The 18710-nt window shown below is 38.0% G+C and overlaps 1 protein-coding gene across 3 annotated transcripts in view; it reads right to left on the bottom strand.

The window, feature by feature from the left end:
* Nucleotides 1–1353: 1353 nt before the first annotated feature.
* The window catches only part of LOC306638957 (olfactory receptor 10J1), a gene marked incomplete at both ends in the record, with an annotated part of 51245 nt that continues 33888 nt past the window's right edge, over nucleotides 1354–18710 (bottom strand). Inside the window, 2 exons of one of the 3 annotated variants that reach the window (XM_079102405.1) lie at nucleotides 1354–2227; nucleotides 10141–10202. In XM_079102405.1, coding sequence (XP_078958531.1) covers nucleotides 1354–2227; nucleotides 10141–10202 — 936 coding nt within the window. Of the gene's footprint in view, nucleotides 2228–10140; nucleotides 10203–18710 lie in introns of those variants that run through there. The other 2 variants (XM_079102407.1, XM_079102406.1) reach the window with 2 other exon arrangements.

Genomic DNA, 18710 nt, shown 5'->3' with positions numbered 1-18710 from the left:
GCAGGCAAATGGATGAAATTGGAGAATATCATGCTAAGTGAGATAAGCCAATCTCAAAAAACTAAAGGACGAATGATCTCGCTGATAAGCGGATGAGGACATATAATGGGGGGTGGGATGGGTTAGTGTTAGGGTTAGGTTTAGGTTTAGAATTAGGGTTAAGGAGGGTGGTAAGAATGGAGGAAGGAAGGACTGTATAGAGGGAAAAGAGGGGTGAGAGGGGTGGGGGGAAGGGAAAAAATAACAGAATGAATCAAACAACATTACCCTATGTGAATTTATGATTACACAAATGGTATGCCTTGACTCCATGTACAAACAGAGAAACAACATGTATCCCATTTGTTTACAATAAAAAAAGAAACAAATAAAGAAATAAATAAAGCCAATTCAGACAATAGGAAACGTCCTCTCCCAAGACTTCCTGATGTCTCCAATAGTCTTATTCTCTTCTCTTCCCTTCTCTCTCCCCTTCCTTTTCTCCTTTCTTTCCTCCTAACCAATAGCTCTCTTAGTTTTCTTTTAATTTTTTGTGTATATCATGTAAGACAAAGTATTGAAACCATGCTTTTATATATATCTTTGCCACTAGAATTTAGCTTCTTGGATCCAGGCAATAGGGCTTTTTCCTCTTTATTTCCCCTAGATGCAGTACACAGCCTCGTTCATCATTCTTGCCCATTATATGCTTTGTGTAATAATGGCAGCTGAACTGACCCAGGAGGATCTTGGATTGTGCCCTCAAAAGACTATCATTATGGCTGATGAGATAGGTACTTGGCTAGGATCTCTAATTAAACTGTCCCTAGTCACTGACTTCAATAAGCCATACTAGAACCTGGGAAGAATTAATGCAGCTAGGACAGGAAATCCATTTAATCTAGGCTTTGCCATCCTGAGGTTATCCTCCCTGCCTGCCCTGTGGCTTACTACTTGGTATGTCATGTATAAATGGGTTCCAACATGGATTCCTGTCTGAGAAATCCTTATGATCTTAAGAAGGAAAAGACTGTATGAAACAATTTAAAGTGAGTCTGGGTTCTGTTTTTTTGCCTTTGTTAGGTGGAAATTCACAAGGAAATCAAAAGGTCAAAACCCTCAACCCTTATTCCTTCCTGATCTTTTCTTCAGGTTGATCTTATCTTTCTTTATCTATTTATCCACAAAGCAGGCCCATGCTTTATTTGGGGGCTTTATTTGAAGGTTTTCAAATTCCCACTTGCATGATTCTGCTATTTTCCTTGGTTCCTGTCATAGGGGCAGGTCTCTAGGGGTCAAGTGTATGTGACACTCATCCTCATATTCCCACCTGGAGTGGATGTCAAGAGCCTTGGGAGAACTCTTCATAAGTTGTCAGGAGAGTTTCCTGCAGATAGCCCTGTACAGAGCATCCTTGACCTCTTTGTTCCTCAGGGTGTAGACCACTGGGTTCAGGAGGGGCGTGATGACAGTGTAGGTCACAGAGATGAGCTGGTCTTCATCCCTGGTGTTCTCTGACTTGGGCTTGAGGTAGGCAATAGAGGCACAGCCATAGTGGACAATGACCACTGTGAGGTGGGAGGCACAGGTGGCAAAGGCCTTCTTCCGGCCCTCAGCTGAAGCAATCTTGAGGATGGTGGAGATGATGAGGACATAGGAGATGAAGACCAGGCCCATAGGTACAACAAGCACCAAAACACTGATGATTAAAGTCAGGATCTCATTAACAGTGGTGTCAATGCAGGAGAGCTTCATTACAGGTCGGATGTCACAGAAGAAGTGGGCCACCTTAGAGGCACAGAAGGGCAGTCTGAACACAGCTGACACCTGTGTCATTGCTACAACTAGGCCAATGCTGCAGGCCCCTCCCACCAGCTGGAAGCACACCCTCTTGCTCATGATGATTGTGTATCTCAGGGGATTGCAGATGGCCACATAGCGGTCGTACCCCATTGCTGTGAGCAGGAAGCAGTTAGTAATTCCAAAGGTTACAAAAAAGAACATCTGTGTGGCACAACCTGCCAATGATATGAATTGACTCATACCCACAAGACTGGATAGCATCCTTGGGAGAATAACCAATGTATATATGGTCTCTGAAGTGGATAGCATGCTCAGGAAGAAGTACATCGGTGTGTGAAGATGACGATCAGTTTGTATGATGGTCACAATGATGACATTGCCTGCTAGAGTTAAGATGTATAGCATAAGGAACACCACAAAAAGAGTGATCTGGTGCTCATGGAAACTGGAGAAACCTTGGAAAGTAAACTCAGTGATGAGAGTGTAGTTTTCTCTCTTCATTGAGTAGTCAAAATCTGAAGTGCAAAGAATAAAAGTTATATAGTTCCAGTAAAGTAGTTTAAGCACATTTCTGAAATTGATTGAATTTAGTTCTCAGCTGTAAATCTGGGGACACATTTCATAGTGGATTCAAGTTAATTTCTGAATTTACTTAACATTTTTTGCTCTGTGGTCCTCTGTTTTGATTTCCTACACATTCGAGGATTGGATAAACTCTTTTCTCAAGGTATAGCAGTGCATGTTCCTACTTCTCTCTTACTCTTCCTCCCTCACATATGGAAGGCCTTCCTCCATTTACATAATTCTTCTCCATTCTTCATAGATCAATGTAAATTTTCAGTCCTCCCTAAAATCCAATGTTCTCATGTTTATTTGGATTATTTTATACCCGCATCCTTGCAGTGTCTTCTCATGTAAAGATTTTATAATACCTCTTACGTCTTTTCGTATCTCACTAGCTCAGAATTATGCATGAATTAGATGATTGGAAACGATTATTTAGGGATGGACTAGAAAGTTCTTTCCTTTTGAGACTATGAATCATCCCTCTTGCAAATCCACATCCTTTAGGAAATAGAGGCAAAGAAAATGCAGGAAGGTTCATCTTGTTTTCAAGAAGAAAAAGGCAAATCTTAACCAACCACCAACCTCTCCCAGCTGCTGTCTGAATGATGGAAGTCTGCTGACAGTTCACAGCACTGATTCATGTATGTTATAAACTATGCTACATCTTTACCTTCCCTAAACTAAAAAGCAAATTTACAGCCAATACAACTTTGGGAGTAGAATACACCTACTCTGCAGAGGTAAACAATTGTATCAGGAAAGATGCAGCAAATTCAAGTGTCCCTCACCCAAAGTAAAAGCAGCCTCTGAATGCAAAAAAAAAAAAAAAAAAAAAAAAAAAAAAAAAAACTACAATAAGAATACATCATTTTGTTGAAGGATAGGGATCAGTGCAATTTATGTAATATTTTGTATTTTTGTCTCTTTTAACAGTAACCTCCTGTAGGGTATTTAAATTATATTCTGATTTGCTTATGCATATTCAGAAAGTGACTTTTTACATAAAGTAAATCATATCAGCGATGAAGGTTAGGAGGCATGGAGACTTTCTTCAAGTTTATAAAAACCTATTTAACAGGAGTTGATGACCAGCTGTTTATCATTTACACTAAGAATGTTAAAAGAGAGTAAAGTTGTAGTAGAAAATATTTTCCAAAAGAGAAAATCACTTGACACTAAAATATGTGGAATAGGACAGTTTATCTTCTGTGAGGTCTCTGAGCAGAAATTAGGCAGTAGTCCCGCTGTGGAGTGGTATGCCACTTTTTCAGTGATATCAGAAATGCCTGGTAGAGCTTTGATTGTTATGATGATCCACAAGGGTGCTACTGGCAATCAGTGATGCTAAATGTCCTGCAGTACATGCAATTGTCCTTCCCAAGGAAGAATTTTTCTATCCCAAATACCAGTAGAGATCCTATTGAGAGATGCTTGGGTTAGATTATCTGATTTGGCTGAAGTCTATCTTGAGGTAGAAGAATGGCTACCATGGCATGATTAGCATCCTCTCCCCCTTGAAAGCCTATGCTTCTTCAAAGGAGATCAAGGGTAGGAACACATCCTAAGTCAACTCATGAGTAACAAACTTTATTTCATCCCCTTTTTTTAAGAGCACTTACATGACTCTGCCCAGTCCTGAAGCACAAAAGGAGAGCTGGCTGGAGGAGGCCAAGGAGGAAAGATTGAAATGTTGGGCTCCCTTAGTCACAGTGTGAAGGTGCAGGGAAGAGCAGGGTGAGCAAGAGGACTATGATGGGTTTGAGGCCAGGCAGGCAGGGGAGAAACACACTCTCATAGGAGTGTGGTTAGGCTTGGTAATCAGGCATTCTTGTGTGGAAGAGTCTTTGAAGCCAGGAAAGATGCTCTCTAAGGATCAGCAGTTGACCTTCTGGGAGTCACTCCCTAAAGACATTGCGAGAGCCACCCTGAGTCTGGGAGGATGCAAGCAGCAGGTATCTGGAGGTCTCATTATGTGTAAGGCTCATTTACCCAATTGTCAAGTTAGTGCTTTGAGAGCCTAGAAGTTTTTGCTTCAAGTAGAAATAAACAGTTGAAGAAAACTGGTTAATTTGTTCAAGTTTTACTCACTTGAATAAGCACATTGGGTTTTTTTTTCTTTTTTTCCGATAGGCCTTGGAAATCCATAATGACAAATCTATGCAGCTTAAGCCTACAGCTATAGTGTCTTGGATCTCAGGAAGCTTAGGACCTTCTACTTCTAGGCAGGAATTCTATGCATTATAATTAACTTTGGAATAAAAGTAGTCAAATACATTCATGGTCCTATGGAGGACAGTTCCCACTACTTGTGTTTTCCTCTGTCATTCAGGATTGAAAGTGCAGTCTAGGCCCAGAGATTCTCTCTTTGGGGCCAGGAAACAGAGATGAGCCTTTGAACACTATTCTCTTTACCCAGCATTCTCTTCTTCCCTCCATTAGGTAAACTTCTACTAGTCTGTCAAGACCCAGCTCCAAATTTACTTTCCATTGAAAACTCTCCATGAGTTAGTTTATTCCTTCCTTAGCAAGCACCTTAACATGAGGTGCTTATCTGTGCCCATCCATTCTTTAGGAATTATCATATGCCAGACCCTGTGCAAGTTGTTGGACATACAGGAGTGAATAAGATGTTGCACCAACTTTTAAGAAGCTCACAGTTTAGTTGCAGGTAATAGAAAACCATAATAAACTGATATGAATGCTACAGTTAGTCCTTGATTAGACTCAGACTGATCATGGGAAATTACATTGTGTAAGTAAAGTGAGATGAGGTTACAAAGCTTTTTAAGAGTTTTTGGATCTTACCACTTATAAGGACCTCTCAAGTGATTCTCACTTATCCCTTCTGTTCATGGACTTCAGTTTCCTTAGAAATTGATCTCTTAAAGGAGTGAACTTCTACACTACACTCACCCTGTGGCCTCTTCCTATCTGTCCAGTGATTTTCCTTCCTTCCTTGAAAAAGACATACCCAGCACTGAGTTGGTAGATTGATCTGGCAGCAGTGTGCAAATGGATTTGAGATTGGTGAGAAGAGGCAGGGAAACCAGCTAGGTGGCTGATGTAACAGAGATAATTGGGATTGATCTAGAGGGGTGGCAGTCATCCCAGAGAGAAGGGATGGATGTGAGAGACATTTGAAGAAGATCAATAGAGCTTGTACCTGAATCAATCTGTGGATCAAGAGAGAGCAAAGAACCAATCATTTTATAAACTACTCTTATCAGGTTCATTCAGTCAACTCCCTGATTATTTGCAAATATACATAACTTCCTATTGTAACAGATGAATCAAAAATTATTTCTGTATTAATAATATATCATTAGAAGATTGGTAGCCATGGGATCTCAGCAGGAAAGGAGTAGGGCTGGGCAAAACAGCTAAATGCTTTATGATGTTATTGCTTTGGAGCAATTGGAAAGATTTTGAAATGGGGAACTGGGTTGATGATATAAAAAAGTGGTGCCTGATGAAAAGGAAAGGTATTTAGCTTCAACAGCTACTAAATTTATTGAATATTTTCACATATTTTGTCTCAATCCTCCAAATGACCCTGTGAAGTTGGTAGTATTGTTTTAAATTGCGCATGAGAGATACATGAGAAGCCCTGCCATCAACCATAAATATATCGGGATTTGGTGCTAGAAAGAAATGAAAACACACACACACACACACACACACACACACATACAGTGACTATGGAAACAAAACTTGCAAAAAAATGAAAAGAACCTGCTATAACCTCTTCTAGTTCCACATATCACTTTATTTGGGGACCAGATTCCAGTAATTATTATAGTGTTTATTCATGATATCCAATTTAGCTTAGGATTCCAGGCATAAAATTCCCAATGATACTTTGGAATTGTCAATGAGAGACTTTCAAGGCCCTGAATGGCACTCACAACAAATCTGAGATTCCTAAAGTCATGTCCCCTCCTGCACTGTGTCCCACCCTATTCCTGTAGCTTGGAGCTAGTGTGTCCGAGTTTTCTGCATGTGAAAACTTCTTTTTAATTTCAAAATATTTCATGGACCTTCAATGCAATAATAACTGGATAATAACAGTTACACTATGTATACCTATTGAAAGAAAAAACAAAATCTGAAAAAGAAAATTATGGATTTAGTAACTGGTCCTTTCAAATGAATTAAAGTTACATTTGAAAATCATTGCATATGCTTTTGTAAGGATTCGTTCATCTGCATAAGAGGAATGTTGCAAGCAGGAATCCTGGCACTACTCACAGTGACTCTGAGGCAAATAGTAGAGAAGAAGAAATAATATGAGAATTATCTGGTAAGCTAGTAGTAAGTAAAGTACAGGAGATAAGAATCTGGAGGTGAAATGCAGACAGGTGGTGGCTGACTGGTTTATTAACATGGCAGGTGTATCTAGGAAGTATTTCTTAGAAGACCTTGGAAGAACAGTTTGCTTTAAATGGAACATGGATCAGGGACCATAGAAGAAGCCTATTTACAAAGTACTGAGGGAATTCACTAATTCTACCTTGTTAAAACTGGGGCTTTTCCATTAATTGCATGCCAAGGATGACTTAATGTTGATCTCAGAATGACCTAGAGCAATGTGCATGTGTGTGTGTGTGTTGTGTGTGTTGAGGGTGGTTATGGATATTAACAGCTCGGAATGTGCTAGGAAATATTATTTCATAACATTACTGGCTCCTCTCAGTAACCCTATGAGGTTTATATGTCAGCCTTATTGTGCAGCTAGGACAAAAATGCCATGCAGTTTAAGTCACTCTTCTTAGGACACATGTGTGTGATGATGGACCTACAATTTGGGAGGCATGTCTCTCTGGATCCAAAGCCTGTGCTCTGTATACAATATAACACTGCTTAAGTATGTTCTACTCAAGGTTATTAGTTCTTGGAAGAGTTAGTGTAAACAATAACTATGGGAAAAGATAGGTATATAGGTTAGTAATCTGACAGATCCTGAGCCCTATCATTTCCCCAATGACCTTTGATCCACTTCAGACTCCTTTTCCTTCTTTCTTCTTTGTGATTTGTCTGGGTGGAGAGAGGATGCACAAAAATATTCAAGGAAGAAAAGGATACTATGATATACAATTTCTGAATGTCCAGACTGATTTCTGGTACCCAAGAACATCCCTAATAAGATTTTATATATATATATATATATATATATATATATATATATATATATGTGTGTGTGTGTGTGTGTGTGTGTGTGTGTGTGTGTGTGTGTGTGTGTGTATACTTAGTTTGGGGATCTCTTCTTCTAGAAGTATAAAATAGCATAATTTGGTTATTTATTGTAAAGGAGAAGTCTGGTTTAAAATAATCATTGTGTGCTTATAATGCAACTACAGACTCTGGGATCACACTGCTTGTGCTTAAATTCTGATTCTACCACACACATGCATTGAGTCACCTTTAGGAATTTACTTAATCTCATCAGGTCTCAGTTTTTTCACCTGTTGAAATAAGAATATAAACTACCTACCCCTTAGATTTAAGGTGAGGATTAAATGAATATAGTGCTTAAAATGATGCCTACTGCCAACTTTGACCAAGTGTACCAAAACAGGGTACCAAAACAGGATTCACAAAGGGGAACAAATAGACTGAAAGTATTAAAATAATGAAAGTAAAAGAGGAAGGGCTGTCTGCCAGTTCTCATTGTATTTTAGCTTCCCACAACTATCTTTCTTTCTTCTTTCTTCTCATAAATATTTATGTCCCAGGCTCTGTTAAAGGTGCAACAGATGCAAAGAGAACACTCGTAGCGAAGCCTGAGTCATCACCCTGTGTATACAGATGCCATCTTGCTGAGGTGGGGTTCTCTAGAACCAGAACCTGAGACTAGGACTTGGGTACAAGGGGTTGATTCAGGGAGTGGCTTCAGAGAAAAAAAGGAGAAACAACAGAGAGGGACAAGGAAGACCTCAGCAAGGATGTGGTCTCAACTGGAGTCTGACTTGAACCTGGTGTAATAGAGGTTTCTCACATTGACCACTAAAATTGGTTTCATCTTGAGGCAAGTCAGGTGGATTTTTCTACCTTCTAAATCCCTCAGGCATTCGTCATGGGCTGCCCTTTGTAGAGGTGGGGTTTGTATGGTCTTCTCTACCTTTCAGGCAAGGTCAAGACTTCATAGAAGAGGGAAGGTGTGGGCAATTAACATTTAAGAATCATGTTGACTGAGAAGGGGTGTCCCCAGCCCTGCAAAGGGGCTCTGGGCAGAATATCAATAGAGTCCATTGTACTACTCAGAGTATCTGGGGAATGAAATATAGGGGTTCTTCTTTTTTAATTGTCAAAGATGAAGGAAACATTTTTATGGTTTTTGCTCAAGCTGCTTAAAATTCAACCTTTTAACCAGCTTGTAAACTAGAAAGCTTTCACCTGACAGCAGTATAGGGTTCATACCCAGAGTAAGAGGCACAAGGTAAATAATGAGTGAATTTGTTGTTAACTATAAAGTGTAGCATTGGAGGTGTCATGCATAAACAACGGAGAACCTTTCATTTTAGTGCCCTGATTTTCACACAGAGGCAGGTTCCATTTACATAAGTTCCTGTGATAAGATGCTACACATTTTCCCTACCCTCCCTATTGGTTTATCATGCTCTGTGCCAAGAATAACAGGAATAATGCTTACTATTTTCAATACATAGACATGCTTTATCTCATTTGATTTTCATCAAGCTTGGTAAACCCATCTATCCAGCTTAGGCAGATCCCTCTAGCTCTTCATTCATTAATATTTTCCTTCTTTGTTTTGCTCTATCCTGTTCATTCCTAGATGCTTCCCAGACAGGCACTTGGTGCCCTCATGTTATCTTTTTTCTTTTTTCCAACTGACTCCCTCACTGTGACACCTCACTAAACTCTTTGCATTTTATTACTATATTGAGATTGATCAGCACCTAAGAAGGGGGCTTTCTTCCCAAAGCTCTGCGTAAAGCATCCTTGACCTCCTTGTTCCTCAGGCTGTATACAACAGGGTTCAGCAGTGGGGTGATAACAGTGTATGTCACAGAGATGAGTCTGTCCTGCAGAGAATTCTGGGATTTGGGTTTCAGGTAGATGAAGGAGGTACAGCCATAGTGAACAATAACCACTGTGAGGTGTGAGGCACAAGTGGCAAAAGCCTTTTTCTGGCCCTCAGCTGATGCCATCTTGAGGATGGTGGTGACAATCAGGACATAGGAGATGAAGATCAAGACCATGGGCAAAACAAGGACACAGAGACCAATGAGCAAAGTGATAAATTCTTTGATGGTGGTGTCAGCACAGGCAAGCTTCATTAGGGGCCGGACGTCACAAAAGAAGTGGGAAATGATGTTGGCATCACAGAAGGGAAGGCTGAAGACAGAAGACACCTGAATGATAGCCGTGCTCAGGCCAATGGTCCAGGATCTACTTGCCAATTGTATACATGCTCTTTTGCCCATGATGACAGAATACCTCAGGGGGTTGCAGATGGCCACATATCGGTCATACCCCATGGCTGTGAGCAGGAAGCAGTTGTTGACACCAAAAGTGAGATAGAAGAAGAGCTGGGTGGCACAGCCTTGGATGGAGATGGTTTGTTGGGGCATGAGAAGACCAGACAGCATTCGGGGGATGATGGCCACAGTGTAACATGTCTCAGACATGGACAATACACTCAGGAAGAAGTACATGGGTGTGTGAAGTTGATGACTGATGTAGATAACTGTCAAGATGACAGCATTACTGGTAAGAGTCAGCAGGTACAAGACCAAAAGTACCACGAAGAAGATGAGTCTGTGATGCCACCCAAAAATGGAAAAACCTTCAAAAATAAACTCTGTTACAACTGTGAAATTGGGTCTTGACATTGAAGAGGATCTGGGTCTGAAAGAGATAAAGTAGGAAGCCTGAGAGTCCAGGTTGGAAGCAGTAGGCTGGTCCAGGGTCATCAGCCATGTGCAGTAACTCCTAAAGAATGTACCTCTGGGTTTCAGAAGTACTGAACGTCAGATACTGGCCAAGCACTCAAGGATCTTTAAAGTTTCTCAGGGTCCTAGGACTGGAGCAACATTCAGTAGAGAGCTGAGGAAAGAGTAAAAATGTAAAAGGGGTACTAGAAACCCTTAATTAACTTGGCTAGAAGTAGATGGGAATTGGAGAAGGAACTAGAATGAGTGTGCACAGCCATGGATCTCCACCCAAACTCATCTGGTTTGGACCAGCAGCGTCTCAGAGGCCCACAGCAGAAAGACACATTTAAAGAGTGAGTGCAAGCCAGGGACAAATCATATGTGAGGCACACTCCTGGTAAGCAAAAGACCCCTCCAACTTTGTTCCAAAGGGCTTTCATTTGGTAAATCAAGATGTGAAACACTGCCTCCTCTCACATTAAAAATCAAAATATATTAATATCTGTAGTAAGGCAGTGAGAGGAGATACTGCGTCTTTTTCCCTCTTGAAGAGAGTACAATGTGTGGACCCAGAACATTCTGTGGTCCACAATCAACTCCCTTTTCAATCTTGCTTCTGACCTATGGTTTCCAGACATCACGTTTTTTTTTTGTTTTTGTTTTTTTTTTTTTAATAAAGCAATCACAATTTTTAATTTGTTTGAATGCATAGGAAGAAAGACTTTTCCTATATATTATATATCAGCACTGCACAATAGAAATATGGTGTAAGCCACATATGTAATTTCAAATTTTCTAATATCCACATTAAAGATAAAAAAAAACTAAAATTCATTTTAACAATATGCTCTAACCCAATTCATATAAACTATTATTTCAATATGTAATCAATGTAAAGACTATTGATAGGATATTTTGCACTCTTCTTTTCAAGTTAAGTCTTTGAAATATGGTACGCATTTTATGCTTACAGCCCATAACATTTCAGACTATCCACATTTCAAGTGCTCTGTAACTACAACTGATTATTGGCTAATGTATTGGGCTGTGTACTTCAAGAACATGAGTGATTCTGTTTTCATCTTTTCTTCTTTTCTACATGTTCTACTTTTGTCTTCAGAGGAAAATCAGTATTTTAAATAAATAATTGGAGTAGAACAAGGAAAAGTATGGGTTTTGGGAATCAGAGACCTGGATTTGGTGGGTTATGATTCTATTATTTTTCTAATTTATTTGATGTTCTTTGAATAGCTGTGGTTCAACAGGACAAATGTAAACATTTTGTAGAGATAAGAGAGAGTTGTCTGCCACAAGGGATAATGGTGATATCAAAAGATGTTTTACTCCTGAGCCAGTGGGATTATGTGAACCAGTTTAGCACTGTCTAATTTATGTCTATTACGTATATGCTGAATGCAATAGTTAAAAGAGTAAAACTTAACCCCAGAAAGAGTTGTTTTGTTACTTTTAAGCAGTTTTACAGTTGCCAACCATATTATATAAGGCAAAAAAAAAAAAAACTGTACAAATTAGTGACTAAGTTCCATAAATATATTAGTATCACACTTCACCAATTTCTAGAGAGATGAAGTCCTTATATTTAAGTCCATCTTCATACCATTAAATTTATTTAAGACTTTATAACTGCATGCATATTTATTCTTCTTTGGGGGTGTTGATTGGTTAGTTGGTGTTTGGGAACCTTGATGCAAAGATTTGAGTTAATCATACTCTACAATTATAGCATCTTATCCTTATCACCATACCAGACTCTTTTCTTTTTAAATATTTTTTATTATTTGTTCTTTTTAGATATACATGACAATAGAGTGCATTTTGACATATTATACATACATGGAATATAACTTATTCTAATTAGGATCCTGTTCTTGAGGTTGTACATGATGCATCACTTGTTTTAATACCTCAGACTCCTCTCTATGTGAAGGGGAGTTTCTGCTTCTACTTTCTAATCTCCAATTAAGCACAATAAAGGCTCTGAAACTTTGAAATACTAGCGACTATAAGACAACAGTGATTAAAAACAACAAAATATTTAAGTTTATAGTAACCTCTAGCTTTAATCCCAGTGTAAATAGGAAGATGCCTTATTTTCTTTGCTCAATTCATTTGTCTCCAGTTGCTCACCTATAAAATAGAATAATAATACATATTCCATACGGTTGCTATGGAGATTATGTGAATTACTGTGTGTAAATTGCCAAGCTCAGTTCTTATACAGGAAAACAATACATTACATTTCTTCCCCCTCTTCACCTGTCTTCCTCATCCCCAACTCCTCACAGCTCTGGAATCTGCTTGAGTGTGTCTTATTTTCTGTCTCTCTCTCTCTTTCATGTTCATGGATGGCCGTTCTTATTAATTTCTCTAATCCCTAGCAGATGAAAAGTCTAATCCTTACTTTCTCATCCATCTCCCATCCAACTCTGAAATTCTGATCAGATTCTGAATATGTAAGAATGGGAGTTATCTGGAATTGAATCAACCTACAGCTATTTCACATGTGACTTTGGAAATGTTTCCTGATAGTTATGTCACATAGGAACTTGGAAATGTTTAGTCCTCAGTTTTCTCACCTGTGAGATGAAAGCATTACTGATATCTACCAGAGAGGGTTAATGTGAGAATCCCATGAGAATATGCCTATATAAGCCATTTAGCAGAGACTGGCTTGGAGATGCTATTAATAAATGGTATCCAGGACATTACAAAATCTGAATGTTTTAGGCCATTGTTTTATCTTCTATATTTTACATGGAATGATAAATTGATACTTTTACCTCAAGCCTGGCTTTCAGGGGTAAAAGGTAGTCTTCATCCAGCTAATGCTGGTGTGGCAACTTGCCATTTAGAGGAAGTTTTCCCATCCTTTACAGACATGAGGAGAAGGAGATGGTAGGGAAAGAAAGACAACTTAAAGGAGAGAATCCCAAGAATTGGGGGAAGGATCTGGATGTTGATTGGCATAGTTAAGTCATTCTAGCATTCCCTCCAGCCCCACAGAAATTCTACATGAATCCCTGTGTCCAGGATCTCCCACTTCAACACTGCGCTTATACACTGATACATCAGTTCGCTGACCTGTCTTCTTGACTTCTTGTTAATGTATGGGACAGGAAATGGAGAAAATTGAGGGAATGTCTATGCTCAGAGAAAATACCCTTTCCATAAAAAGTGGGAAATTGAGGTTCATTTAACCAGAGTCAGATATTCTACTACCTGCCTCCAGGCCCATTTATTAGGCATGAGATAGTGTGGGGACAGATCTAGATGTTTCCAATTCCCCTGGATCACTCAAAGCTACATCAGGAAGATAATATTCTGGGGTAAATTGACCAATTAAGCCACTCAAAAGCTGTCTGAGATTCTCTAAGACTACACCTTTTCTATGTGATTTTTTTTTTAGTATTTATGTTTTTTGATGTCTAAATTTTGAAGTACAACTGTATAGTCATTATCCTCACTTGTCAATATTCTCAGGAAAGAAAAGAAAAAGAAAAGGTGATACATCATGAGTCAGGGGTCATAAGGCCACATCCAGGTACAGAACAAGAATCCTTGCTTCGTAAAGTCATCGAATGGGACTTACAGCTCACTGGGCAGGGCTGAGACTCCTTCCAGATCCAGGAGAATAAGGTTCAAACCCATTATTTCCTGAAGTCCTATTGTACCATGGTGGGTATAACACACAGGGAGTCTTTCAAAGAGAAGGACTAGAAGAAAAATATGGAACTCACCAGGGTCTTTCAGTTAATTGCTTGCCCCTATTAGTCAGGTCTAGGAATAACAAACACAGGGAAAGCACACTGAGCTCTCCTGTGCTTCCTAAGAGCCCTGTTTAAGTCTGGATTGCAGACTGTCAGAGAGGACCTCTGGGGTTCCTTCCTCAAGTCACAGTGATGGTCCCCAAGGCAGAAATAGCAACATCCAGACACCATGATGTCTGGGGATCTCATTATAAAGGGACTCATCAACCCAGAGATTCTGAGGTTTCCCAAAGGAACAAAGCTTTTGCATCATGACATGGTCCTGCCCTGTTCAGGGTCTGAAGAGGACCTCTTGCCTATTATAGACAGAGCCTCCAAACCCAACCATGTGTAAGTATACAGCCTCATTAGGCAAGTCTCTCACACTACAATGCCTCTCTGTCCCAAGGACTGAGGATCTATCTCAGTTCTCTTCAATTTGAATATTCTAAGAACTATGACTCATTCACTTATTTATTCCTCAACAAACACTCATTGATCAGGTCTCACATGCCAACTACATGGAACGTAAATGAAACTAGGGATACGGCCTCTATACGGCATGCCAGTTCTGCTGGCTTTGTAGAATCTGGATATGACTGGGTACTACCTTGGAACAGCTGAGTCCCTGACTCTGAGGAGAATCAGAAGGGCAGCCTCCACTGGAGTCATTCCTGAAGCCCTGTGTTTCTCTCCCAGCCTTGAGTCACTCAGCGGACGCAGCCTTACATAAGGTGAACCCAACACAGAGCTTTCCAAACCTGGGGGGAGAATCAGATATCAAACCCACCAGGTTCCCCTGGGATTTGGGCTCTTCGGTAGTTCTGGAGTTCTGGTGCCCAGTTTATGACTTTCTCTTAGAGACTCAAAAAGCAGGAAAAATTCCCTTTCTAAATCCCAGTGTTCTGGGAAATAGAGACATGAAAGTGAGACAGTTCATTGTGGTATCCTGACAAGTCAAGTACACTGAGAGAATGAGGAGCATGGCGTGGTAGCTGACATTCAGTCCACTCCACATACTGTCTTTCAAGGTCCTCAAACATTTACCCTGAGAAATTGGAAGTATTAATGGCTAATATGCCATTAAGAGTCAGAGTCCCACAGCTGAGAGATGACTCCATAGTATATTTATCACTGTTTGAGAAGGGCCAGTAGTAACCTCAGTAGAACCATTTGCAATCCCTCAGGGAGCAGCCGAAGGAAGGTGTAAAGTGGGCAGCAGGTCTTAGCAAGACCTTGAAATAATCCACTAATCTTGGGCCTCATTTGTCAACTGGTCCTTCTCACAGTTATTTTTTTCTTTATATAAATATGCAAAATATTGAAATTTGAGATAGAATGAAGTAGAAATCCATAAGAAGGGGAAGAAAACCGTGATAGGGGAATTGTGAACTGCAAAATGGTTGATTATTTGTTAAAAATGTGATTATTATTTTTATATGTTTTTCTGAAACAGGATGAATTTTGTCTGAAATAGACTGAAAACTCTGGAGTGCAGAGAGCTTTTTTCTGAAGAGGAGAAAATAAATTGATGATTACATCGTCTGTACATTTTGACAGTTATGTTTCTTCCTTTCTGATTTTTACACCTCTTATTTATTTTGACTTCCTTCATTTGCTGGTGAAGTATAATATTGAATACTAGCAGTTATGGAGGTATTTTTTTCTTTTCCCGGATTTTCATTTAAATGCCTCTCACATTTCATTCATCATTAGCTGTGGTGCTTGTTATAGATCTCTGGCAGATAACTTTTATCAGATGAAGGAAGTTCCTTTCTGTTCCTAGCTTGTTTGCAAGTTTATCATGAATGAGCTGTTAAATTTTCAGCTAGTTCCTTTTCTGCATCCATTGATATAATTGTATGCTTTTTATTCTTTAATTGGTTAGGGGGGAATTACATTAATAGATCTTTCTAATGTTGGCGCCTTCATATGTTTTTAAGACTAACCCTAGCTAGTTGGTCTTTTTATACACTGTTGAATTCAGTTTGCTATTTTTTCATCTATCCATTATTGGTTGATAATTATCTTTTCCCACTTTATCTATTTTTGGTACCTGAGGTTCGCAATTAGCAACCTCTTTAAATACCAGGGAAATATCACACCTTTTCTATGCTCTGCTTCTTAAGTTGTTTTCACTACTACCATTTCCATTTTTTAGGGTCATCATTCTAATAAATTTCCTATTTCTTCCTAGTGTAATTATATATATATGTATATGATTTATATTTATATACCGATATATAGTTATATACATACATGTAAAAATATATGTCATATGTGTCCTACAAATATTTTATACTTTTTCAAATAGGTTAGTATAAAATTGCTTAAGGGATTGATTTTTTTTTTTTGTTATTTTGTTTAGAGACAGGATCTCACTGAGTTGCTTAGCACCTTGCCATTGCTGAGGCTGGCTTTGAACTCACAATCCTCCTGTCTTAGCCTCCTGAGACACTGGGATTTCAAGCGTGCACCACTGTGCCTTGCTCAAGGGTTGCTTTTATAGATGTTTTATCTATATCTGTTCTTTTATCCTTTTTCCTACTTTTTTTTTGCTTGTTGTGGTCTTCTGATTTTTGTTGATCATAAGTGTTAAAGATTTCATTTATACACTAATCTCTTCAAAGATACAAACTTTAAAAGATAACATTTCTATTGTTTTAGTTTTTTTATACTTTCACATTTTAATTAGTTTTCTCTTATTATTATTGAGTGCTACTTTTCCTGGGTTTATTAATTAATTCCCAGCTTCTTGAATTAAAATCTTCATTTGTTATTTTTCAGTAAATACATACTTTTTTTTCTGAAAACTTCTTTGGATGTCCCTCTTTAGTTTTGATATGTGCTTAAGATCTAAAACACATTTTTATTTTTTTTCTTTTACACACAGTTTATTTAGATATGTATATTAAGAGAATAAGTTTAATATAGGAATCAAGTGCTCAGACCCTGGATTCACAGTCCTTGGGTTTGTACCACTCAATTATCAGCTATATAACTTTGGAAAAATTGCCCAATTTTTTTGTACCCCAAATTTCCTTATTTGTAAAATGTAAGGAATAACAGCACTACCTCAAACAATTGTTATAAAGATTGAATGAGTAAATACTTGGAAGTTCTTAGAATAATGGCTAACATATAGTAAGTTCTATATAAATGTTTTTTAGATAAATAACCACATCCATGAAGAATGGAGGAGGGTTTGTCTACTTTTCTCTTTTGATTAATTTCTTACTTTATTGCAGTGTGATACATGAATATATATTTTCAATGCTGAGGTATCTTTTTGAGGTCAAAGGAATAAACATTTTCCTTACAAAGGGTAGAGTTCAAGTCAAGCTTATCATTATTATGATACATGTAAGCTCTATTTGTCCTTCGATTACTTGATTAGTCAGTTTCCAAAAGAAATGTTTTAATGTCTCCTTTTGTGATTGTTTGCCAATTTCTCTTGGTAGTTTTATCATTTTTTTTTTTCGCATAGTCCAGTTTGAAGCTATGCTGTTAGACCTTATAAATTTATGAATGGAAAATCTTCCTGGTGAACTATTTAATCAGTATTATAAGTCCCTTAGTGGTTTTCACTTTGAATATCTTTTATGCTATTAGTGATATATATTAGCCTTCTTTTCTCCGCATTTGCCTTAATACTATTTCAATTTCTCTGATTTTAACCGTTCTGTGTCACATTATTTTCATATGCATTTTAAAATAGTGAATTGAATTAAAAGATTATTAATATTCAGTCTGAGAGCTTCTTCATTTTAATTATCTAGCTTAATCCATTCATAGTTATTATAATTAGATAAATTGTTAGATGTTGCTGTCCTCACATTTTATATCCTGTTTGTTAAGATGTGCTAATTTTTATTTGTTTCCTAGTCAGACTTTTGTTTGATTAATATATTTGTTTACATTTTGTCTAGAAATTTATAAATGCACCATTTTTGTTCTTTTTACAGTCATACTTGTTATAATTTAATTATATTTTTGATAAATAATCTAGATGTAGAATTAAAAATGTGAAATTTTCTATATAATTTTACATATTAGTTATCTATCTTGCTTCCTAGAATATCCACTTCCAACTCTTTTAACTGTTTCTCATGTTATGCACCTTCATATTTCTGCTACTTTATCGATAATATGCATATAATGGCATTTCTTGATTCCTAAATGTTAGACATTCTCTCTTGACTTCCCAGCTCATTTATATCCTCATTTGCATGCACATGAACACAAACACACCCACATACTTCCCCTCCTGTCATCCTCTCAGTAAAAATTAAATCTATTTTCAGAACATACATTATTATGATATGCAAATATTATTCATAACTGAGCCACACAGCTTACTATAAGTGCACAACTCTTCCTGAGCAATTTTTTTCTTACTGAATTTTTATAATTGAATGTTTTTATTTGATTAGCTTTCAATTATCTATAATTAATCAACACTTAAACTTCCACTGGAACTATAAAGCTTTTTTTCTCCATAGAGTTAGATATAAACATCAGGTAATTGCCCCAAGTCATATTTAGTTATTTATATAGCCTGCTAGTTATTTAACTCCTTTTTGTTTTAAGACTACCATTCTGGAATTCTTGTCTCTCCTTCTCCAATCTGAATTGGGTTCCTCTCTAGGATACTACAGCACTATACTCCTGGATGGAGCTTTTCTTTACTAGTGTTCTT

This window comes from Sciurus vulgaris (genome assembly GCF_902686455.1).
Source record: "Sciurus vulgaris genome assembly, chromosome: 1".
NCBI classification, from domain to species: domain Eukaryota; kingdom Metazoa; phylum Chordata; class Mammalia; order Rodentia; family Sciuridae; genus Sciurus; species Sciurus vulgaris.
This window is presented reverse-complemented; position numbering and strand designations above follow the sequence as displayed.